Source organism: Pseudorasbora parva, chromosome 23 (assembly GCF_024679245.1).
Source record: "Pseudorasbora parva isolate DD20220531a chromosome 23, ASM2467924v1, whole genome shotgun sequence".
In the NCBI taxonomy this organism is placed as follows: Eukaryota; Metazoa; Chordata; class Actinopteri; order Cypriniformes; family Gobionidae; genus Pseudorasbora; species Pseudorasbora parva.
The window spans coordinates 16981768-17008294 of record NC_090194.1 but is presented as its reverse complement, the minus strand read 5'-3'; the positions used below and the strand labels follow the sequence as shown (position 1 = coordinate 17008294).

Here is a 26527-nt window from a genome sequence, read left to right as displayed (position 1 = left end):
TAAAAATTTCATGCTAAATAACGTTTTCGTATGATAGGACATTTCATTATGAAGCCATGTTCCTTTAAAAAGAGGGCATGATCTAAAAAAATATTCAATTCTAATAAAAAGGAAGAGAGCTTTAAAGATCTTAAATATATTTATATATAAAAATACATGAAAATACAAAAAGTAGCTAAAAGAAAGATAAAGGGAAAAAAAAATATTGTAATTGTGTGAAGGATAACCTAGTTTATTAACACTTAAAGCTTAAATACTTGGATTTGTTGCTTTTTTTTATATTTTTTTTAAGATTTGGATTGCGTGAGACGTTTTAACAAGTCTTTGTTCATCCTTAAAAGAAGCCACTTTCTGAAGAAACCAGACTCCAAAACCACTCCACAGCTAACTAGTGAATATTTCACCCAGTGAATAAAAAGTTAATTCTGAGGGGCAGTGTAAGGTTCGAATTGAACATGGGGGCTTTTTTTTTTGTTCAACATTCCTATCAGTTTGAATAAAAGAAGCATGTCTTACAGCAGCATACCTCAAATCAAAGGCAACATTCATATTATATATATATATATATATATATATATATATATATATATATATATATATATATATATATATATATATATATATATATATATATATATATAGTGGTTTGGGGGAGAAATTGTAAAATATTAAAATAAAAAAAGGTATCTTTTGGCATTACTGAAGAAATCGAAAAACATGATTAAGTCTTAACGCGCCAATCTACACAATCATAACGTGTATAAAAACAAAGAATGCGACTTTTTGCCAGAAAAAGTAACCTCCTTGAACGACCGGATTGGGATCGCCATCCAGGAAAAGTATTTACTTCATCAAGGGGGAAAAGCCTTACTGCTACAAGTGTGTGTGAAGTTATTTACTGCCTTCTTGAACTTCCACACATCATACGCACCTTCCCTCCTTCTCGAAAACCATAAAAATAAAATAAAAACCAATATACATTTCATATTCTACTACTAATACATTTAATATCGAGGGTTTATGAAAGAAAACAAGAGAGAATTAAAGGTGCATGAAGCTGATGAGACAGCAAGTGCTGCGTTCAGGTCCGAACGGCGTGAACATCAGTGTCGGGAGATGATAGAGATAGAGAAAGGCTCACGAGTACTATGAAAGAGAAAGAGGGGGCGGGGTTATAGTAAGTCTGTTGTTCTTGTTGGTTGATGTGATTGTAGAATCAGTCGTTTTGGGGGCAGAGGACAGAGAGCTTGGTCGTGGCGATTAGGACATACTGGAACAGCGTACGGAGGGCGAGCCCATCTGGGTCAGAACCTTGTCCAGCCACTGCAGGGGGCCGTTCAGGTGAAGCTCGATCCAGCACGGGGTGCTCGTCACTGTCTGCCGTCTACACAACAACAACCGAAGGGTCACAAGGTGCATCATGGAAAACAGTATTGAATATTAATATATGCAATAGGAAAATCTAATTTGGCTCTACCATCATGGCTCATGAATATTAATTAGCTTCCAAAAAAAGTAGCATAGCAACAACCTCACTAACATGCATTTGCCATGGTAAGATTGGCAGTCATTTTTTACCATCAATATTACCAACTATACAAAAAAAATTTTTTCCCAGTTTTGAAACACTGCTACTTTCTAATTCACATGTGCTTGACAGCGTGGATGCCAACTCTTTCCCCGCCAAACACGGAATCTCCTGTTATTTATGAGAAAATGCAGCCAGGCCAAAAACGGAATATTCCAGCTTTCTGTGTTTTCACTGTTAGACGTTAGGGGGCGTTATTACGCATTTTCTCTTAATGAGTACTGAATCTCCTGATCAAAACACACAAGAAAGACGCAGTAAAACAAGCGATCGCATGTAATCATATGCATATGAAAAATAACTTCATCAAAAATATCATCATCATTAAACATCATATGAATCAAAACTGCCTAATGTTAGTGAATAAAATGTGGACCCAGGACGAGCTACAGGACTGTGCATGCATTAGGGGTGTTGATGGACTCGATCTACTCCATCTGTGTTTGATCATCGCTCTGAATCTGATCTGGAAACAGTTTCACAAAAACGTGATTTTTTTGGTCCAAAATGTTAGTTTTTTTTGTTGATAAAAAATGCAAGAAGCTAGAATAAAACGTGTTTTTTGTTGTTGTTTAAAAGAAGAGGGTAGACTCTTTCTTTTGATATATTGCATGCTCAGATATTCATAAAAGAAAATATTCTATGGGCTATTACATTTAGGTAAAAATGGTCAAAACGGTTGCTGGCAACTTTTTTTTTTTAAATGCTGGCGGGAAAAAGAGTTCAAATTAACTTGGTTTTAGATTATTGATTTGGTTGATGCATATAAGACAAGCTGAAGCAAAGCATGAAATTTGGTGTTGTAGTCAACTACGAGTGTGTTCACACTTGTAGTTCGGTTCTCTTGGGTCTTTTGGTCTAGATCAAAAATAAAAGACAGATCCATTTAATGCTGGTTTGTTAAGGTTCACACTGTCATTGTAAAGGGGTGGCTGCATGCTATTTTACTTTTTTAACTTTAGTTAGTGTGTAATGTTGCAGCTTGAGCATAAACAGTATCTGCAAAGTTACAGAGCTGAAAGTTCAATGCAAACGGAGATATTGTCTTTTAAAGTTATGGCAGTTTATTGCCTACAAAAACAGCCGGTTTGGACTACAACAAGCTTCTTCCTGGGTTGGTGACATCATAAACCCTTGTTAGTCACCACAGATGTGACTTCTGCTCGTAATGGGAGGGGGGGGGGGCGTTTCCGGACAACCTGTGCTTGGCACTTCAGCCAGTAAAAAAAAATAAAAAATACATGAAACTATATTTGACCATCTAACCAATCTAAGACCATTGCGTTTTTTGGAGGGCTGGGCTTCATAAAAGCAGGAAGCAAACGAGCCGTTCAATGGACAGTGGAGACAGCGGTGTGGAATAAAAGAAAATATAAGAAAAATACAGTGTTTAAAAAAAAAAAAAAAAGAATTATTATACTGCGCCCCATAAACACAACCAAGCCTAGAAGAAAAACACGCAACCACCCCTTTAACGCCAAACCTATAAGAGGATCGGAATAAATGAGGATAGGGTCACTCACAACCTGATTGGATGGCTGTTATGATGCATTTTATGACGAACATCCAAAACAATGCTGGGTTATTTTAGTGCGTGGACATAAGGTATTTTCCTCAACTTACAAAGAGCTTATAAAATGTGTAAAGGAGTCAAAACAGCAGCAGGAATCCCTCCATTAAAAACAAATAAATGAAAGTTCAATGTGTTAAATAGTGAATCAGTAAAGCACATTTTTAAATGGCAGAATCTAAGACGTCTATGCTATTGGCAGAATCGTCAGTGAGGTGGCGAGCTTCTCCATACCTGTACTCGGCTCCCCAGCCTTTGACAAAACTCATGCGAATGGTGCACATCCTGGTCAACTGATATACAGCCTCAAAGCCCTGGTTCACTGACTGTGCCAGCAGTGCCGCAAACTCCTGGTTATTGAAGATCTTCAGGTTACAGCCTAAGAAAGACAATATCATGATGTCAATAGTTGACGTAAATTGGCACATTCATGGTACATTCTGATGGACGGTACAATGTAAGGTGGGCGATATGACCAAAATCTAATCAAATGATACGAGTAATTTTATTTTTTACAATAACAAGATATAAATCGCAATATTAGTTATATTCCACTGAAATAAGGTTGTTGTGATACCGTTGAAATTTCCTAATTACCAATACCATTTTTGATATCACAGGAAACTAACACTAACTTAAGTAAAAAAATTTCAAGCTTACAGAAGGCAAGAAAATCACTAATAAAATAAGAACAATAAAACTATAAAATCAAATAATGTGCTTACATTTTTTTCAGTAAGCTCTTCTACAACAGAAGTTCAATAAAGACTTATACAGTTTTTTTCCCCCTTTTACATTTAATTCTCTTATTAATTAAACATTGATTTTCTACCAACTGTGTTTCCATGAATACTCGCCAAGAAAACATGTTGCTTTAAGCGTAATAAATTGTAAACAAGAAGTCAAACATTACTCAGATGTTGTGACTGGCGGCTTTATGTGTATATGCACAGAAACAGTCTCTCAGACAACGCTTGAGTACCAGATTGAGTTCTCTTTTGCAGTTTACTACACATGAAAGATTTGAAATGGCTTTAGTATTTAAACTGGTAAGGCTTAAAAACAACTGCAAATGATACACTTTATTGGCCATTCATCACCGCAACGTCACAAGCCCAACCACAATATGAACAAACAAAAAACACAGGTTAACTCGTTTTTCCCGGTTTATTGAGTCTACTGCTATATCGCCCACCTATAGTATTATGGACCCTGAAAGTGAAGAATCTCTTACCTGGGGGGATTTTACAGACTGTTGCAGGGTGCCAGCCATACCTCTGATTGCAGTTAGGGCTTTGAACGAAGATGGCGCTATCGCTAAGACATTCGGCAAACACTTCCCCACCAATATAATACAGCCTGACCCCTCGACCTAATCAAAAACAAACAGAAGTGAGAAGTTGATATTTTCCATGTGACCATTTCTCAGGTGTCTATATTTGCTACATACAAAGGGATAGTTCAACCAAAACTGGTCATCTTTTACTCACCCTCACGTTGTTTCTGTATGATTCACTTTCATTGTATGGACAAAAAAATACATTTTTCAAAATATTCTTTTGCTTAGAAGAACGTCAATAAGGCTTTTCACACTTGGAACTAGTTAATCCTGAGTCATTCTAAAACCAGGGTAAATTAAATCCTGGTTTATTTTGCTTCACGAATCAAATTGCTCATAATTTAGCTGGGGTTAACAATTAATCCTGGGTATTCATTAGATGGCATTTCACACACCTAAACCCTGGGTTAACATGATCCTAATTTGCATATTGTAAGTGTCAGTGTCAGTAACTGGAAGAATGCAGTACACATCTAGCATTCAAGGTTGCTTGCACATCCTTGAATTTAATCTTGCCGACTATACTATAAAGTTTATCTTAAAGTTTATCAACTGCTGAAACATAGCCTACTGTTTATACAACACATGTGATTGGCTGTCTGTTGGCTGAGTCAAAAGCCCTACAGAGTCATACAGTTTCAGACTGACGTGTAAGCAAATATAAGATGTCAATTTTAGATTTTGGGTGAACTGTCCCTAAAGTTAAACTGAAACACTTGATAGTAGACCATTTAAAGATGTCTTGGATACCTATGTGTCTCCGGGTCATCTCCACGGTGGCGTTGCGGTTGACGTTGGACAGCAGGCCCAGGCAGAATCGTTCTGAATTGGAGGGGTCTGTGAAGCCGTCCACAGTGAGGGAAGGCTGAGAGGCGTGGAATGTTTCTCCAACCCGCTGGTTAAGTTCATAGTAAGCTATGGAGCACCAAAATGCAGGCTCCGAGTAAGTCACTGGCTGCAGGTCTAAAAGATGAGAAAGACCAATAGAAGGGAACAAGTTGACAATCTTGTATGCACTGTGCATAACCATTATATTGACCTCTTGACCGTTTCTTAAGATTATGAGGACTTCAAAGGTCTTAAGAGTGAGGTTAAGCAGTTAGTGAGCTCTTACCCATGCCATGATTGACAGGCGAAAGTGTGCTTGGTGACAGTTCTGCAGGAGAACCTGACAAAAAGAAGAGGTTTTTCCTTACAACAACAAAGTTAATGGAAGCAACAAGAAGAAATAACTAGATTATTTGGTGCTTGCCAATGTAAAACTTGTCATCACCTTGTTAGGGTATTCTGGAAGTCACAATTGCAATTACAGAAGATATTTTAGGGATAGACTAGATGGAGTTTGGAAAGGAAACTCCAGCAGTAAAAGCACATTAAGCTTTACTGTCTAAAATGCAAACATGAGTGGCTTTCATTCCCATGTAGTGATGTCATGGTGGGAATGTACCTGTGTCCATACTTTGATTCATTTGCTGGTCGCTGGCCTCTCCATCCTCACTGATGTATCCCGGGGGAGGCGTTTCTGAACAGATTTACAAAGCAAAAACAAAGATCACTAATTTTCTCTAAAGGCAAGGTTTACACCAAGAATAATTACTATATGCATGTCCACAACCAGGCATTATATCTTTTTTTATGCCTAGCATGCTTAAGTTTAGCTCTCTACAGCTAAATGAATTCTGATTGGCTACACAATAACACAAGGTATTTGTCCCTAAATTTGGTGTGAAACGAAGTGGTAGGACATTTGGTGCAAAACGTGTGTTCCTACCTGGTATGTAATTGTTAGGAGGCTCTATCCCTGTAGGGAAGTTGGTGTTTTCAGGTATAGAGTTGGTGTAGTCGTCCAAAGGAGGCAGCTCAGTCAGGATCTCTGTGTGTCTTGGCACGAGGACGGGAGGAAGAACTACAGGGGAGATGTTCAGAATCGAGAGGACTGAATAAACATTCGGCCTAAACTTCACACATTAGGAAGCGTTCAGAAATCAGTTCAGTTTTAATCTTTTCTTTGCAACTCAGTTGCCAATTTCCACACCTGGCGTCTCCACCCGTTGGTAGTGGTAGGGGTTGACGCAGACCTCATCCTTCTTGAGGTTGAATGCGTACTCGCAGGTCTCGATGGCGCGCAGCTCGTGGTGGCTGTGCAGGTCGGGCCATCGCCACAGACGGCAGTAGATGACATGAGGCAAACCTTTACGGTGAGACACTTGCAGACGCCCGTCCAGAGATCTGACCCGAGCGTCCACAAAGAGAGGGCGAGAGAAATGGAAGAGAAGGGAGTGTGCCAAATGACCAGAGAAAGACATGCATGGATGGAGGGAAGAGGGAAGATGGTGTGATTAGACAGCAGGTCATGACCAACAACAGAGATGCAAAGTTCAATTATTACAATAAAAATGCCTAAAAGTATATATATACAATAAAGGAATACCAATATTTTAAAATCAATGGTTCTCAACTGGTGTGTTGTGACCCAAAAAAATGGCCCGTATACCAGCCAAAAATGGCCTGAAAAAAAAAAAACGATTTAACCGCAAAACAACCACATAACGGTGTAAAGGCTTAAAATGTGAGGGGAAGGAGTTAATATTAATTTGGTACCACTTAATATTAAGTGTTTTTAACTAATGTGCTAACATTAGAAAATTAATAATTTGATTTAATGCACTTATTGTTGACAGGTGTCAATTAAATACAGCTGTAATTAATGTAATTACATCTAGAATACATCAATGTTGACCCTTCCCCTACCCCTTACTCCACACTTAAACTACCCTTACCACTAAACCAGTCTTAATCTTACCCATATCCCACCTCAATTGCAGCAAAAGTGCTTTGCATCACAACATTACACAATAAGTACTTTACATTTCCATATAAAAAAAATAATTGCCTAACACAGTAGTTAAAGACACCTAGGTTACACTTTATTGTCATTGTTAAATCGTAATGATATATTTAAGTAGAGTAATATTAATTAACTACATGTACTTACTATAGGGTTAGAGTAGGATTAGGGTTTGGTTGAGGGTTACTTGCATTTAATTATGTAAATTTACTGTTATTACTATGGTAAGTACATGTAACATATGTAACAAGGACACTGTAAAATAAAGTGTTACCGACACCCAATATAAAGTGGGGCCCTAATTTTGATATACATCCAATCAAATGGCATAACTATATAATACATGTATGTACATGCAATTTTTAAAAAATCTTTATGAAAATCTCTTCTGCCAATCAAAGCTGCATTTATTCGATCAAACACAATAATATTTGGAAATATAACTACAATTTCAAATAATTTTTATGTGAATATGTAAAGTATATGCAAGTATATTGTAAAATGTAATTTATTCCAGAGATCAAAGCCAAATTCAGCACACACACAAAAAAAAAAAAATATATATATATATATATGTGTGTGTGTGTGTGTGTGTGTGTGTGTGTGTGTGTGTGTGTGTGTCTTCAGTGTCACATGGTCCTGCAGAAATCATTATATGTGAATTTGAGGCTCAAGAATCAGTTCTTATTAGTAGTAATGTTGTAAACAATTGTGCTGCATCATATTTTTGTGGACTTTTTCTGGGTTCTTTGAAAGATGTATTTAATACATTTAATGTGTCCTTGCTTTTATTTCTATTTTCTATTTACTAACCTCAAAACTTGAATAAAATATAAATATAGGCTAATATACAAAAATAGGACAAAGTACACAATCACTTCTGGATAAATTCTGGATAAATTCTTCTGGCAATATGTTGGGCCACCATTTCAGGGAAATTTGGGAAACCAGTTGAGAACCACAATTTTAAAGTTTCATTAGTGAAGAAAATGTATGAATTGTGAAAATATGTCATTCTGCTTTAAAGCTAAAGCTATTGTAACATTCAGAGTTAAAACTCTACAATAAAATAAGAGATGCCATCTGCAAGACATTTAAATCTAAATCAACTATAATAAAGCACGTTATTTCACGGCCCCTGGAGCCCCATGTGCTCGTTCATCCCCACCTGTGGCTTGTGGGGTGAGTGTGGCACAATGTCAGGAGAGGATATTCACCTGGTTTGGTCAGGGTAGCTGTAAAGGCCTGAGGTATCCCACTGTTCTATCGTATTTGGTGTACTCAGTCCCCAAATTTCAGAGCAATTGCTGTGCACAGAAAGTAAAAAAACAAAAACAAACAAAAGAAAAAACAAAAACACAAAAGAAACAAAAAATAATAATGATAAACATGGGGCATGATTCATTCAAAAATACCAAGATGAAGTACCATGGGGGGGGAATCGAAGGGCACTGTTTCTTTTATTTGAGATGTTTCGCGCAGGTCATCAGAAGATGGCGACCAAAACGGTCCACCTCAAATAAAAGAAGCCTTTAAATGGAAAATTCACATATAACAGTGAGATGAGAAAACCGAAGAGAAACTGACAAATGTATTTAAGGTTACAGTTAGGGCTGGGCGATATATTGAATAGTCACAATATATTCGCAATGAAAATTAGGCAGTATAAAAGTATGCCAGTTTGATGTATTTCCATGAATCAGTTCAGATTGCCAACTTTTTCAAAACTTGAATTCAACAATCATCTCAAGTCAAATATTCCTGGACAATTTACATATTTTTTAAATGAAACAAATGCTGCGGCTAATATTTTTTTTATATAGGTGCACAAAAATGAAAATATCATACATTTTGTGGAAACACATGCCTAATTATTGTAACACGACTATTTTAGCTATTCAGATTTAGATATCTAATATCGCCAAAAAGCCAAAATTAAAAAGACATTTTCAGCTACACATCGCCCAGCTCTAGTTACAGTGCATAATCTCTTCCCCGGTCATCATGCAGTGTTATGAGACAAACAGGGCAATTGACGTTATAAAAGACGTTTCATTCAGGTGTTGATTTCACATCAGATATCAAACATTTACACATGCAGCACAGGACAGGAGCCTATGACCTACTGCCGTTCGACTACATCACATTTAAGATAAAGAATGCTATCAGTCAATCAGACAAGCACACAGACCTTCAGTAGTTCTGAAAAAGAAACATGGGATGAGAAACAGACATGGTGACGTGACAGGAACAGGACTCGCACAGACTTGATATGTGATGAATGAAGTTTTGGCCCCCTGTGGTTTAACGGTCTCTGAAAAGGGACTCGAAAGACAGAAACTCACAAACACGTGCCAGACTCCACCAGCAACCTGGAGTCACGTCTTATCGCAAATGTTCTTGATAATCTTTTTTTTTTTAAAACGCTAAGACTGACTGATTTTTTTTTATCTGTCCTGCAGCCGTGGCCCTATGGGATACAAAAGTATTTTTCCAACTTACACTACCAACAACCTAGTGAATATACAGACTCATGTATTTTACAAAGAAAAATCAGCTTTAGAAATCCAATGTAAGTATATAAAGACATTTTCAAAGATATTAAAAAAAGCAATGCATTTACTATTTTATAACAAAATTCAAAGACCTTCATTTCTACTTAGACTCAAACCCTACCAACGCGTAAATAACCTTACTTATGAGATACAGAAACTGAATTAAAAAACAAATAATAATAAAAAGTTTGTGTGTGTGGGCATGTTTTTGTGACATAGGACACAAATGTGTATAATGACATATGTATGACATGGGTATTACAGGGAGAGGGTGTAATATGGGGGCATTGGACATGTTCCCACTTTTCAATATGCTTATAAATCATACAGGATGAGTTTTTTTAGAAAGAAAAAAGGCAGAATTTGTCCTGTGATGGGTAGGTTTAGGGGTAGGGGTAGGGGCAGTGTAAGGGGATAGAAAATACGGTTTGTACAGTATAAAAACCATTACGCCCATGGAATGTCCCCATATGTCATTTAAAAAAATGCATGCAAATTTGTTTGTGCGCGCGTGTACATACAAAGTAACAAACCGAGCAAAAACGCTACTTCCAGTGTTGGTCTAAATTGTGAGCACTGAAAAATGACCAAACACAACCTCCAAATATGTCCTTTGATTGTTTTCGCTAATATTTCATCTCAATTCTTAAATTTCAATTAAATTGATAGTGATCACAGAATTCCCAGAAGGTTTGAGGCAAAATATATTTGTTAAATACTTGTTTACCACGGTTTCTGACACTGTTTTATTAGTTTATTGTAAATGTGTTAAATAAAAGATTGTTGCCTCTTAAAAAGATTTTTAAAATGTAGCTACTTTGTAACAATTAAAGGGATAGTTCACCCAAAAATTTACCCCTTGATTTACTCACCCTCAAGCCATCTATATGCATCTTTTTTCAGAGGAATACAATGAGTTATATTAAAAAATGTCCTGGCTCTTCCAAGGATTATAAATGGCCAAATCCAAGTGCGTCCATCCATTATAAAAGTAATCTACACGGCTCAGGGGGGTTAATAAACCCCTTTTGAAGCGAAGCGATGGGTGTATGGAAAAATATCCATATTAAAATTTTATACACTAAAATATCTCGCTCCCACCAGACCGCCTTCCGTTTTTAATTTACGAAATATTGGATGGATGCACTATTTTGGGCTTCAAATTTCAGGCTGCCATAAAGCTGGGAAGAACTAGGATATTTTTAATATAACTCTGATTGACATTCTTCGTTCGGACAAATACATATACACCTAGGAGAGATTGTAGTAAATCATGATGTAATTTTTATTTTTTGCGTGAACCAACCCTTTGAAGGGGCAGATTACTGTGTTATTCACCTTCATGTTCCAACCCAGACCCTGAAGATGTTCCTTTTTTTAAAACAAAAATGAAGACATTTTTGATAAGACCCGAGTGATTCCTAAGTTGAAAGTCCATTCCACTAAAACTTTGACACCTACATTAATTGATCAATTCATATATAGCATATCAAATATGGCAAACAATGCAAGAACTTGCTTAAACCTCTCACTTCATATAGATTTACTTTTACAATGTCTTTATGAGGTTTAAAGGCAGAGTAGGTGATTTGTTCCAGAGACATTTTTTGTTATTCTGCTTGAAAGTTTTCATATCCTGATAGCAATCTCTAAATTGAGTGCACTTAATGTATTATTATCTATATATATTTTGTCTGTGGAAGGCGTAGGACCATTAAACGTTTGTCCAATCATTGCAGACTGAATGGATGGAAACCAGTGACGTTATACTCAGAGCAGTTTGTGACTCGAATTTATTCATTTGGCAACACTATCAGCAACTAAATTAATCTGCAGCAGTCAGTTGGAACAGGTCAGAGCTCTAAGAGGTTTACATTAATTATTATTGCAATGTTATGTGCTTTGAGACAAAAGATATTTAACACAGTCTCTTGTGACACTTTTGTTTGCTCCCTGCAGTGTGTTTATTGAAGACATGCGTTTTGAAAGAGGTGCGATGTTAGAGATGATCTGAGAGAGGGTGGGATCTTATGCTTTCAAAGCTAGCTCGCCATTGCTAGCCTCTCTAAAAATCGCCAACCCTACCTTTAAGCGTCAAAGTTTTGTTTGCATAGACTTTCAAAAGGAGGGACAGAACTTTCTCAGGCTTTATAAAAAAAATCTCCATTCAGCGTCTGAATGCAAATGGTCTCTAAAATCACATTTGCATTTTTGGATGAACTCTATTTTTACTTTTTCAATAGACTACTTTGTGATGTGTTTGAAGCTTGAAACTCGAAGTAGCCATCGACGCTCCTAAGAACAAGTATTTATATAAAAAAAAAAAAAACCTACAATAAAACACTTAAGGAGACAATAGGAGTCTGTAATGTTCTTGAGGAGAACATTAACATTAGAGCAGGTTATCCAAGCGGCGCGTGTATCGCTAACCCTTGACCTGTACGCTCGCTGCTGCCTGATGTCAAAAGTTAATGAGAACGACCCTTATGTAACGATGTCACCCGAGATATTGTGCGAAGCTTGCTAAGAGTATAACGTGTCCCTATTCCTTCAGGGAATTAAGATTTCATGATGCCCAGAGAACATGATCGATAGGCAGTTTTAGTCAACGACATGCCAGGAGAGTTCACAGATTAAATCCTTCTACTCATTTTTGTGTGATGAGATTCATTTGTAGAACTTTACTAGAAACTGGTTTAAAAATGGCTTTGTTTTTGTAATACTACATGTTTTTGCTACAGAATTCACTTAACTGTATTCATGTATAATATTCAAAATCTAATTGATAGTATTGGACCAATATTCAACTATGGCCAGTACTTAAACCACAATCATGTAATGGCTGATAACAATTAAATAATATTCAAATGCTATACACCTGCATCAAAATGCATTAAATAAAACACAAACAGTTAAGCTATAAAATGTTAATTTAGGCATCATAACAGAGTCTATTCATTTTAAGATTTAGGTTCAAGTTTTATTAATCTAATAAATAATTTATTTAATATAAATATTAAAGTTTTAAAGATTAACTTTGAGCATTAAAATGCATAATTACATAAAATATCGGCAGGGTAATTTTTTTTTTAATAATCCCCACAACACCAATACATTTATTTTTAGTCTCAATTTGAGGTTAACTAAAAAGTGAATTTAAAATGCCAAGCAGTGTTAAGGAGGGGGAAGAGAGCAAAGTGAATGTATATGTGAAACCATTAAAGAAGTGAAACCACAGAGTTTACATAAACTTACTTGACCTGCTTTAGGGGGATGGGGACTTCAGTTTCAACAGCAGTAGATGGAGGGTTTCCCAATACTCTCTTAAAACACACGCTCAGCTCACAATAGAAACCAGATTCAGTATTAACCCTCAAATTAACAATAGAGCAGATGGCCGATCACTGTGTGATATCAACAGAGGTGCACTGAAGCATGTTAATGATAATTCACAAAACTATGATGAACCATTTGCAGGAATTCTATCAATATTACATGATTATAGATGACTGGCAAAAATTGTTACGTTTATTAGGTTACTTCAGCAAAAACTAATACTAGGTTAACTAACGTAGCCAAGTAAAAGGTCCTCAAAACAGTTACAGATTACAAGTAAATAGTCAGCAATACAATAAGAAAAGATAAACTGAAAAATCTGATAAATAAATGCAACAGAACAAAAATAATAATTAAACAACACTAACTTTTAATGGTAGGGCTGTCATTTTTTAGAAAAATCTAATTCGAACGGATATCAAATATCAAGCAATGTATTAGAATATATTCGAATATCTACGAGCCTACATTTGGTCATCATGGGCCTACGGTACAATTTGTTTAAAGCGCACTCTATTGGATGAGATGGCAAACAATAAAATAAAATAAATGGTCTAATCATAAGCCATGTTTACATGCACACGGTGTCATCCCAATTAACATAATTATGATTTAAAGATTCAGTTGACTGTTTACATGAGACGTTATCTAAACCGATCTGGGTTTTACATGTGCTGACTTTCAGTTGGAATCATTTTGTGACATGCGTGCACAGTTTGTCTGCGACATCAGAAATGTTGACGCTGTCCTCTCCAGCAGCTGGAATGTGTTCACTGATGCCATAGCAACTCTCAATGACCACCAGGACTTGTACTGTTTTTTAAAAGCTATTCATTTGTTTTAAAGTGAAATAATCATCTCAGAAAAATTCATTCTTCTGTCAGGTGCAGTTGCAATAAAAAGTGCTTTTGGACAAACGCTGTTAAGATGATAAGAGTAAAGCAAAGCTGTCTGTGCCATTATTCCAACATTATCTTCTTAACTTCATACAAAATAAAAAGTGTATCCCTCAGAAAATCGAACGTTCCTCTCTTGTCAACATTATTGCCTGGTGTCGGCATGGCACACGCTCTTCAGTGTTGAGGGCGCGTGCGGTCTATAACGCCATAGAAGGATGCGAGCAATCAGATCAGCTCGTTTACATGCTGAAATTTTTTGATCGGTTCATGAAAAGGTTTATCCCACCCCTCTCAAACCGATTACAATTGCATTCTGTTTGGGTATTTTTATTCTGATTGAGGTGTTTTATATGGAACATTTTCATTCGGATTGGACTTTTAGGGTGCTTTCACATCTCTAGTTTGGTTGATTTGATCCGGACCAAGGGCAAACAATTATACATTGTTGCATTTTTCATCTTTTTTGGTTCCGTTTCACACCACACTGATTGCTTTGGTCCAAACCAGTTGAAACGAACCAAAACACTGGCATGTGGCAACATCCACATCACTCATTGGCAATGGCATATTTCCTAAACTGCTATTTCAATGGGTCAGAATTTACATTCAGCAAAATTCCAACAGAAGAGGGAAAGGCAGCAAACCATAACACTATGGAGAGATGACTGCAAGGGTTGGTTTTCTCCCTGTGCGTAACCTACTGCATTGTGTGTATTTACCACAGTATGCAAACAATACATTTCTATAATGAAGCGTGGATGCGACTTTGAAAACAACGTTCTAATGCACTGCAAACGGCGAGCGCGCACTGCTCGTCACTTCAAGCGGCAGCGTGCATTAATTATTCTTAACTCTGACATGCTCAGTCAGAGTTCATATGATGGCTTAGGGAGGAACTAAAAGCACAATGCTGTATAATAATCATTTTACCATGGTTATCTTGTTTTTCATAGTCAAAGGAAGCCGAAATCGAAAATCAATTACAATTAAAATCGCACAGCCCGAATTCAAAGTGACCAGAACCAAGATGATAATTCTGGATCCCACACCAGCATCACTGGGTGTCCGTGTCCCAGACAGATGACACACTTTTGGAGGGAATTAACTCTTATCCTGGTGAGTGGAGACCCCATCCCCACTAAACCACAGAGTCCATCTGCTGGGCGTGTCTCACTTGGCTCGAGATGAAAGCAAAAAAGCTGTTCTTTTAAAACGGCACCTTCTTTGAGTACCAGGTGACTAGCTAACAAAGCAATATAGTCTAAAAATACAATAGAAATGTTTAGCAGGCACACACCATGGGCTGTGTATCAAAACAAACCCCGGGACAGATTAAAACAGAGGCATCACAAATAAACCATATGTCTGTCAAATCTCAGGATGATTCCTGCAGATGAACAGTCAATGTGTGTCCTCTTTCAGGCCAAGTGACCAACATCTAAATCAGTCACATGCATCATCTGACGTCTGAATAAACAATTCAAGATGGTCTTTTTAAACTCTGCATAAAATGTTAAACCATAAAATGATTTCCTTACACATAAAATGCGTATCCTTTTGTTTAAATGGCTAACCTGATTGTCTCTCCTACGATCTCAGTAGTATTAATTAGCCTTTTTGCTGGCAATTCCCAAAATACAGAAGCTAATTTATTCATACAATAACAAATATTCAGAATAAGTTGTGATCTGAGAAAAACTTTTATAAAGATATTGATAGGAAGAAAAAACATTGACATTTTTACCTTAATCCTAAAGTAATTTATCAAACCAAATGAAAGCCAGGCCTTAATTATTGTATGGAAAAGCAGACAGACAACAGAGTCTTCAGGTTACAATCAATAGACCTGAAAAAGACACAGCGCCAGTCGGTTCTGTCCTCATGGAGAAACGCTCTTCACATTCTTACACTCACTTAAGGCATCTTACAGATACACTATCAGCACTTCTATACAAAAGACCAGCGCTGAGATCCTCAACAGGAAGTCAGGTCGAGACAGATACGGGTTTGTTTTCCCTTTAAACAAGACTAACGTAACAAGTAATGAAAAAGGACTAGACATCAGCTAAAAATCAACGCTTGTTCACAGTGGTTAGATCTGGGTGTGCACATGCAGGAACATTTTGATAGCATTCAGTTTGTGCAAATTAAACATGGCATACAGCTGGATCTGTTTGGAAAGGATTGAATCGAGATTGATTTTCCAAGCACCTATAGTTTTTTTGTTTGTTTTTTTTAATGCCATGCCAGCTTCTGTGGCCTTTTTCATGGCGAGAAAAATTTATCCAAGCACCTATATTATAAAAAGATCAACTAGACTAAAAGAATAAACCTGGTATTTTAAAAGCACATGAGAAATCATTCACTTGAAAATGCTTGTGCAATTTTCAACATCGAAGCTTCAAGTCTGGTCAGTACAGTAACAATGCAGCAGATATGCTGCTTATCCTAAAAGGGTATGATTTTTGTTTGGAAGTGCAGGGCGATTTTGTGCGTCTCTGCTTCACTTCTCGAAAAAGACAAGAATCCATTTCTCTAGCACAACAAAATGAAGAAAAAGTTGAGCATTAGGCAAGTAATTGAATTGAATTTGTGCGGTTGGATGTATCAAATATACAAGATACGCACAAATTTTGTATAACACCAAACTGTGTCAAATTTGGTCGAACGTATGTTGAATGGATTTACTGTAAATTTGTTAGTGCTGTTGATTGTTTAATTTTTTTAAAATTAAAAATATTTTTTTCTGCAATTAAAAACAGTTTTTAATATTTCAATTACTCTCCAGATTAAAGTAGAAACAACTTAAAGACAGCATATTTTACATTTAATTTGTTGTAATGCCATCTTTTAATGAATGAGGGCCAGAATCACTGATACTCATACAGCTACTGATGTCTCTATGAAATAGTTTATTTTTTATCATAGACCTTTAACATTACAGCATAATTAAAAAATAACAGTATTTAAAAAATATTCACAAACTCACTATAATAAATGTCATATTTACCTGTGGCCTTCATATATAATGAATATAGGCTTCAGAAATTGAATAAAAAGTTAACACTTTACAATCACTGCATAAATAATTAATTTAATCTAGATGAATCCTTTTTAAAGCAACAATTTTCTCTGTTCATTTTGTTCTGTGATTGACATTAATGAAAGACAGCATTAGTGGCTGCTGTGAAACATATGATACGGATCTGACGCAATGTCACATGCATTTCATTTTCTCACAATTCTTACACATTCTGTTCATTATTTAATTGCGCATTAAATAGAAAAAAATAATTGAATGCATTAAAGCACCAATTTTGACAACACTTGTTAAAATGATACACAACAACAAAGACTAAATTAATTTCAGTCATCAAAACATTTTTACACAAACACTAGGAACCAATCCATTGTATGATGGGAGTAAACGTTACTATCAAAGTTTTGGAACGACAAATTTTACTTGGAAAATCATTTCATGCCAGCTTCTTTAAAAGGGTGCCGTTTACATGCTCATCTCATGAATATGATCATTTCTAAATAACTTTCATGGGCAAACCACGTTATGAAAAGCACTCAAGACAGGAAAAACACAGGGGGGAAATTTGACGCATCACTGGATGTGAGTTACAGCACAAATCTGAAATCTATCTTCATTTCATTAACAAGCTATTATGCCCTTTTATAAATGAAGAACACTCAAGAAAAGTCTAGCTGAGCCTTTTGTTCACAGGTATGTGAGGCAGGCTGGAAAGGACAGTTGGGGAGGCTTTTGACGTTGACATTACCAAACATGACAACCAGCAGACACAATGACTGATCCAGCCGTTCCCACAAGCCTCCAAGGTTAGAGAACAGATTAGCAGCCGAAAACACATGCTGGAAGCAAAGTTTCCCACCCTTTCAATCCACTCTCAAGGGAAGACAAAGCCCTCTGGATGACTTGGTAGCATTTCTGAAGGTCTGACCTGGGCTCTGCATCTAAGCAGAGAAAAGCCATCATTTTCATGTTCACTTTCACAAATTTCAGCAGGAGGGAGGTTAGATTTTACCTGCATTTATTGTAGGCTATACGGTCTTAATGATCAGGTTCACTCAGCAAAACCTCTTTAGGGCATGGTGCCAAGCCGCACAGCATTTTCACAATAACCATTGCACAATTTTTCAATAAAAAGTAAAGGGATATATGCATTTCAAGCCAGCATTTGGTAAATTACACTTATTAGAATTGATTCAAAATGGATTCAATGGAAATAACTCTCTCTAGAACAAAGGGCAATGCATTTGCCATTACAAGCAGCTGGCATTATTGCTTTTGAAAACACCTTTTCAAATGAATTAACCCAGGAAATGTTTAAAGCTGCTTTCATGCGATTATGTCCTTTTCAAGTTTGTTCAGCAACTCGCATCAAAATGTAACTATATTAGAAGGCAAAGGAAAAGAACCCATGATAGACCATCTATCTCTTAAAACAGACTGAGGTATATTTTACAAATTGACAGTGTTATAAAATTAATCAACAACAGCGGTTTCCATCCAAAGTTGCAAATTTAACTTGTGCGCAAAATGTGAATAATCGCATTAAAACATTTGCAAATAATGCAGTTTCCATCCAGTGAGTTGAAGAGAACAAAATCGCTTCCTGATAAACTGGTGCCAATTATCACATAAGAAAAATAGAAGTTGCTGCAAAAGCAGAAGCCACTGTAGGTCTTTTTTCGTATATAATCAATGACTTGCGCACAGATGAAACATAATAAACGCGGTCACGTTATCTTGAATTCGGAAGCAGGTGCGTTCTGTTTGGGAACGCAGTCGTGCAAGACGAGGCCAAGGCATTTCAGAATGACCAAAACAACATTTCAGATGACGTGCAACGAGATCGGTCTTTAGAATTTAGGCGCATCTTGATTTTCCATCCAGCGTTTATGCGATATTCTGAAATGCGTATAAAATTAGATAGATGGAAACAGCTATTGTGAAAAATCATGCTTATCTTGCACTTTGACCAACTGCAGATCTTAAAGACCGCTTTACACGTGACTCATTCAAAATAAATTTCCCTTTGAACTTCAAAACAGACCATTCAGATTACCATTATCACTACTTGTGTATTTTTTTAATCATGTATTGTACTATTTTATTGACGGCGATGCATAAATAACTGATTACATTCTCATTCTTGAGTTTATCTAAAGAAAATTATTAAGGATGTTAAACTAAATATATTTATTTAAGTATATTTTATTTTTAGGATTTAACTGCAAATACATCAATGTATTTCTCTCAAATATCACCAAAAGGCTGAAAACAGATGTAATGTATCAGACATCACCCAACCCTTGTGTATCTGTAACGTCTTGGTTTCAAACTATTGATATGTTGTGGCTCGGACACACAGCTCATCCTCTCCTCTTAGCATTTCCCTAAAATAGCAGCGCTGATATTTCACCATGTGTCATGATGAATGGAATAAAAGCAGCCTGATGGTTGATATCGCAGACATTCATACAGCATGAGAAGCCTCCGTGAGCTCAGAATGGAGGTGATGTGGAGCTGTACAGAATGACCTTAACTCAAGTCGAGACAGATGGAGCAGAAATCATTTAAAGAAACAAAGGGAGTAATGCTGATATTTCACAACAGTAGACGCAACTCAGCGTCATTCCTTCACCTTCACTCACGAAGCAACACACGCAATGATACGGCTAAGGTTACTTCTAAAATTAAATAAAAGCATTTCTGATTCATTAAAGGACTTTTAATGCCTTATAATAAGATGAAGACTCAAAACATTTACAATTACAATCATGGGTCTGCTACTCAAACCGTATTAAAGGGAAACTTCTAAAACGAACCTAAAAATATTTAATTGGCTTCAGTTCACTTATACTATTCTTACACAACTGATTAAATTACAACATACTTTTACAAACGATAAGAGGATGAATAAATGACAATATTTTTGTCCCCTTAGGTTTTTAATTTCAAAGATTGAGGCGCTAGATTCACGAGTTTAAGACGACACTGAGCTAAAAGCAGGAATGCGAGCAGCTTTTGATGTTGGCGTACCTGGGGATGGTGACACACTTGGTGTTGAGGTTCTGTGTGGTGATGGCTTTCTCCAGCTCGTCCAGCTGGCCCGTCTTCTTCAGCTTCTTCACCAGGCTTTTGACGGCCTTCTCGCACCATTTTTCCTCCTGGCCGTTCTGCTCTCCGCCCCCTCCCGCTCCGCTCGAACCGCTGGCCGACTTCTTCCAGCCCAGCAGACGCTTCACCACGGGTGGAGTGAAAGGCAAGATGGAGGACATGTTTTTTGGGGTGTCCAATGAGCGGTCAGCCCCCTACTGGGCAGGTGGAGTTAGAGAGACAGATGGAGGCTAGGGGAATGGGGAGGAACAGACCCAACGTTCCTAACTGGCTTTAGGAAGAGAGTCTCTGGGCTGATTATGAGGGGGCAGGGGACAGAGAAGTTTAGGAAATGGGAGAGGAAAGGGGGGCGAGGGGTCACCTGAGTAGAGAGAAGAAGAAATCAAGAACAGCTGATGATAGACTCTGTAGAATACAAACTTCATGGATGAGACTAGAACCTCCATCCTGTCTCTTGCCCTAATCGCAACAACAAACTAAAGACGTCATTCAATTGTATCTATCTATTATTTATTGTTATCTTTTGTTTTACAGCTGGTCATTTGGGGAGATGGGGTTGGTGAGATACTTTAGATTTTTTTTTTGAAAGAAACTCATAGCCAGTGTCACGTGATTTCAGCAGTTTGGCATTTTGACACGCGATCCGAATCATTGATCGATTCACTGATTCATGACTGTTTGAATCTTTATTTGAGGTTTGACAAACGCGTAAGACAATGCTGAATAAAGTTGTAGTTTTTGTTATTTTTGGACCAAAATGTATTTTTGATGCTTTAAGAGATTCTTATTAACTAACTGATGTCACATATGGACTACTTTGATGATGTTTTTATTCCCTTTCTGGACATGGACAGTAAAGTGTGCATACACTTGCATACGCTCTCGGACTAAATCTAAAATATCTTAAACTGTTTTCTGAAGATGAACAGAGGTCTTACGGGTGTGGAACGACATTAGGGTGAGTCATTAATGACATCAATTTCATTTTTGGGTGAACTAACCCTTTAAGTGAACTGTATTCAGTCGAGAAAGACGACACATAACCGTGGATTAGGTCTTAAAGGGGCAGTAGCCTTTACTGCTGTCTGTTTAATGTCAAACAAAAGATAAGGACATCCCTCACTGCTTTTGATTGAATAGCTTTTGTAAGTTTAATATTGTATTGATTTTATACAAGAATTTCATATTAAGTGACTTACATTTTAGACACCATATTGCCCATGTTTACCATTTCGCCAACGAGAATTCATTAATTCAATAGCGATTATTCATGTCTTTTGTGTTAATTTTCAGCTTTCATTTACAGTACTGGTAGAAGTTGATAAGAGAAAAATGAAGCGGCACAACCCAGAAAAAGATTATTTACAATTTATTGAAAATTATCTTAATGGCAAATGCCACACCCAATCTGTGAGCGCTTAATTTAGGCCATTAATGCTGACACGCATGCATGTGGCCAGGTGCTGTCCTTATAGCCTATTTCTCAGGTCTGTCTTCAACTAGAAATAAAGCAAATACAAACACTGCATAAATAGATTTTATATGGCTGGAGCTGTAGGTATACAGATAATCACATCAATATGTCTTAAAGCTACACTGTGATATTTTCCCCATCTAGCGGTGAAAAGGTAGATGACCATCCAGTGAATATTAGTTTCTGTTCCTCTCAATTCTGAATTTGTTTTAACTCCTACAGTGGCCAATTTAGTCCAAGATTAACATGGCAATCCGCCTCTTCACATTCAACACGGTGCCATCGAGTGTTAAAACGCATAAGTCAAAGCTTGAATTTATAGGTATGTCCCTCTTTGGCTAATGTACTTTCAAGATGGAGGGGCAACCCTGTGAAATCGTGTCCGCAAGGACCCCAAGAGCGATTCTATTGGCTGAAAGAAATTTTAATAGGTAATCTGTTCAGAGCCTGATTACAATTCTTACACAATCGCGTTTTGATTTTTGCTGTTTAAATTGTGTTAAAATAGTCTTTAATGTCTTACAAAGCATATGTTTCATATATTAGTAGTATATAACTGAAGCTATAAGTGCTTATGTAAGTATATAATTCAGAACATGTTTTTACTCCCATTATAGCAATCAATTAAATATTTTAAATAAATGTTTTCCGTGTGTACTTATTATGGCAATGAATTCATAGTTTATTAGTTTATTATTTAGTTATTTTCAAACAATTAATTGTCCAGAACCATGTATAACAACTTTTGATCAGGCATTTAAAACCGCTACCAGCGGACACGATTTCACAGGGGGACAGGATTTGTCATGACACCGGCATTCGAACCCCTGAGCCGTATGTATTTTCAATGGCATATCATAAACTTACGAGAATACTTTATTACTTGAAAGAAGTAAATATACATTAATGAGCACATATATTTTTGAAAGAACTAAGTGTTATTAGCTAAGAATAAACTAAAAAAGTTACACAGTGTAGTTTTAATAAATTAATAATGGATCTGATTAAAATCACCCTATTCACTGTAGAAAAGTCACTCACAAACTTTATTTGCTTCTACTGTAGAACACTTGATAGTTATCTAATCAAAATATGCTAGTGATGTTAAAAAAAAACAAATGACTCTGTGAATTTCTGAGATTTTTGGACAAAAATGTATTTTCGATACTTCAAGAGATTCTAATTAACCCACTGATGTCACATATGGACTACGTTGATGATGTTTTTATTACCTTTGGACATGGACAGTTTAGTGTGCATATACTTCCATACGCTCTCGGACTAAATATAAAATATTTGTGTTCCAAAAGATGAACTGAAGTCTTACGGGTGTGGAACGACATTAGGGACATTAATGACAAATTTCATTTTTGGGTGAACTAACCCTTTAAGAAATTAAATGAATATAGAGGTGCGATTAGTAGACTAATGGTTTAAATGAACGACTACTAATCAACTAGAAAAACCTTCAGTCTCAGCCACTCAGATTTCAGTAGTGACTCAACCCTAGTCAGCAAATGAGAGATTTCACTGAAACTACCATTTTCTACAGGAAAAAAAAACAACAACAACCTTGCCTTTAATTTAAAATGGTTTAGAATTTAATTTGAAAAGAGGTTCCACATAACAAGAAAATCTATGCAGAGAAACCAGGCAAATATTGCCAGGTTGTGAACATGGGGAAGTGAAAGTCGGTCTGCTTACGACATACCCTTACTCTGAGTGCCATTTATAATAATAGGAATGACAGGCAACTACTTCAAAAAAAGCACTCAAGAGGGAAAAAAAGAAAGATGAAGTGTTCAAAACTTCACGAATAAAAATTATTATAACAGGACAAAAGATGTTAACAGTCAAATCAACAACTTTGGGAATGGATGACATCAGAAAGGATTTAATTAGCTGACTTTTCAGACACTTTGCCAGCCAGCTGAATAAGTTTAACTATTCCAACATTTAAAATCTCTATCAAGACTGTACAAATCGAGGCAAAAAATTAAACAGAGATGATGATCTTAGTGAACGGTCAAACTTGACTTGACAGCGCTTTGGGCATCACATGCTAGCTTGAAAGATTTCAATAGAATATTCGAAGCCTTTTACGGCATCAGATTCACATCAAGAACGTTTAATTTGAACCCGATTAGAAGATTTCGGAAGCATATGAAATATTTATTTTGGGGCAACATGCATGTTGGAAATCTTTAAATCAAACATACCAGTAATTTTAGAGCACATTCAGCTTTTTTGCCAACACACACCCATTTAAACAGTTTGAATTAAAGGAATAGTTCCACCTAAAAATTATTTCATTATTTACTATCCCTCAAGTTGTTCCAAACCTGTATGAGTTTCTATCTTCTGCAGAACACAGTATATTTTAAAGAATGTCAGTAACCAGAAAGTTGATGGTACCTATTGATTTCCATAGTATTCCATAGTATAAATACAACGGAAGTCAATAGAGACTATCAACTGTTTGGTTACCAACATTCTTTAAAAAATCTTCTTTTGTGTTCAGCAGAAGAACGAAACTCATACAGGTCTGGAACAACTTGAGAGAGAGTAAATGACAACAGATTTGTCATTTTAGGGTGAACTATTCATTTTAATATTAAACGCATAGTTGAGAAATTTCTTTTTAAGTTCAAGTTTTGGTTTTATGATAGACCCAACTGGCAATTACAAAATAAACGTACCTGGCACACTGTAATTATTTTAATTGAATGTTCAAAGAATGTGAGCGTCACAAGTGCTTTGGAAGTTTCAAAAATGGAACATTATTTTAATTTTTTGTCTATAATTGGGATGTTTTATTCTAACGTTTTGGCGCGTTCCGGGTCAGCAGCATTTAGTAATCTGACTTCGATGTGCAAAAATGTTGTTAGGTAGACAACTCTGTACGTTTTGACAAAGCCAAACCCTGAGATGAGCAATACACAGAGGCAGGAGTAAGTCATATCACAATATTCTTGTGAATGCATTTGTGTGCAAACGCCAAAAGCAACAATACATTAATGGGCAAAGCAAACATCACCATTTAACGTTACATCTGCTCGAATCATTCTAATCATGCATTCTAATCATGCAATCAAGACAAACCAAACAGACCCTGCTTGTCATCATCTCATATGCAAGCTCTAAATGACAGATAATTGTTATTAAATAAACGCGTTGTTTACCTTCTCCAGTGATCTGATGGTGTACCCAGGGCTCGTTATGGCTGCATGGGCCGCTAATCGACTCCCTGTCCCGGTCTGCCAACGATATAACAAACCCCAGGATCAATACATTTACATTAATCGCTGCATTATAAACTCTTTCATCTGTGCAAAAGCGAAAAATCGCAATTTGCCTGCTTATGCGAGTTATGTGAGTTTATGTGACTATTGAGTTTGTGGAAACCGCTAGCAGCCTGCGCTACTTTCTTTGACAGAAAAATAAACAGATTTCAAATGGGGTCGCAAGCCGTTATCTTTTTATTTACCCTTCAACTCACCCTTTTAGCGGGAAGCGTTCTCTGTAAGGAAGGAGTAGCGTAAAATCCCAGCGAAACTGATTATTCGAGAGTGGGTAAAAGTCGACTTTAAACAATATTTTCCTTCCCCACTGTAGCCGAATTACAGCAGCAGACGACGGCCTCCAGCGCGCGCAACCTAACTTTAATGCACGCAACGCGATACGCGCTGTGCATAAGCCCCGCCTTCTATCTGTCTATTGGATAAGCGAGAAGTCTGTCATGGATACATATCTCGTCGATTGGCTCATCAAACCGTCAATCGTGATAAAAATTGAATATGCAAACAGCAGTCGATTTTTATTGGCTATTTAGATTGTGTCTTCTAATCAGTGATTTTTAGGTTGTAGTTGAAGGCAGTGGTTTGTCAATGGGGCTGTCCATCTATTTACTTCATAATAGACTGTAACTAAACGGGGTGGGGAAACAGCATGCTTAGTTACTGCCTCTAAATAACATAACTATGAGATTGTGATGTTTTGTGTGCGTTCATCCGCCATTCAGTACGTAACAGATAGGGCTAAAACATCTCATAAGCTTGTGCTGTAAACCCCATGTGCTCCTTTGCGGTAATAAAGCATATATAATAAAATAATAATAAAATAATAAATATTACGAGGAAGCGTGCACGCAAAAAAAAAAAAAATGTTTTTCTGCCTTCAACAGTGTAATTATGTTCGCTGTAACGTCGAGAAATGGGCAAAAGTGTGAGATGTGTGCACCACAGATGTTGGAAGTCATAAGCAATAGGTCAAGATTTGTACTTTTTTCATGGAGGTGATGTAAAAATGAAACATATAGTCCCAAAAATATATTCCAGTGTTAAAGCACACAAAGCAGTGCCATCTTATAATCACTAGATGTCACCATTGTCCATTATTCAATCGCTTGTTTAGCTGTCAAGAGTATGAAACGTGTACAGGAATGGACAGAGTCGTCATACATGCAACATGACATTTGCACAAAGTAAAATGATAGAATTTATCTATTTTTACATATTTTGTAACTATTACTAAAAATTTGACTGGACTTTGACTAATAACATATTCTCATATTTTCTTGCTACAAAGTAAAATGTTCGTGAAATGTTAATGATATGAATGATTTTCAATAAGGTGCACAATCATCCAATAGGTATTTTGTTCATATGCAATGTTTTACATTTAATTTGATGTTTTGTTTTATTATTTTATTATAATAATTTTCTACTATTTATTATATATTTACATTTTGTGGCAATGTTTTTTTAT

General features: G+C 36.5%; 1 protein-coding gene across 3 annotated transcripts; it reads right to left on the bottom strand.

The window, feature by feature from the left end:
• Positions 1–636: 636 nt before the first annotated feature.
• On the bottom strand, positions 637–25407 carry smad2 (SMAD family member 2). 3 transcript variants are annotated; one of them, XM_067434201.1, is made up of 12 exons: positions 25260–25407; positions 24943–25017; positions 20209–20647; positions 8563–8652; positions 6533–6726; positions 6269–6403; positions 5945–6019; positions 5612–5665; positions 5248–5460; positions 4393–4530; positions 3393–3537; positions 637–1384 (listed from the first exon to the last, which is right to left on the bottom strand). In XM_067434201.1, exons 3-12 carry the CDS (start codon positions 20445–20447, stop codon positions 1261–1263), a joined length of 1407 nt encoding a protein of 468 aa, XP_067290302.1. In that variant the 5' UTR covers positions 20448–20647; positions 24943–25017; positions 25260–25407; the 3' UTR covers positions 637–1260. The 3 variants fall into 3 exon arrangements, with proteins under 3 accessions (XP_067290302.1, XP_067290304.1, XP_067290303.1); XM_067434203.1 differs by lacking the exon at positions 8563–8652; XM_067434202.1 differs by lacking the exon at positions 24943–25017.
• Between the last annotated feature and the right edge of the window lie 1120 nt (positions 25408–26527).

Bases quoted from the DNA above. Each gene is read 5' to 3' on its own strand.
- smad2 (XM_067434201.1), bottom strand. From the start codon at position 20,447: ATGTCCTCCATCTTGCCTTTCACTCCACCCGTGGTGAAGCGTCTGCTG. The intron at 6,727-8,562 runs GTGAATATCCTC...CGCTCGGGTCAG, and splicing joins AGCTACCCTGACCAAACCAG to ATCTCTGGACGGGCGTCTGC. The intron at 5,666-5,944 runs GTACATTCCCAC...TCTTTTTGTCAG, and splicing joins GAATCAAAGTATGGACACAG to GTTCTCCTGCAGAACTGTCA.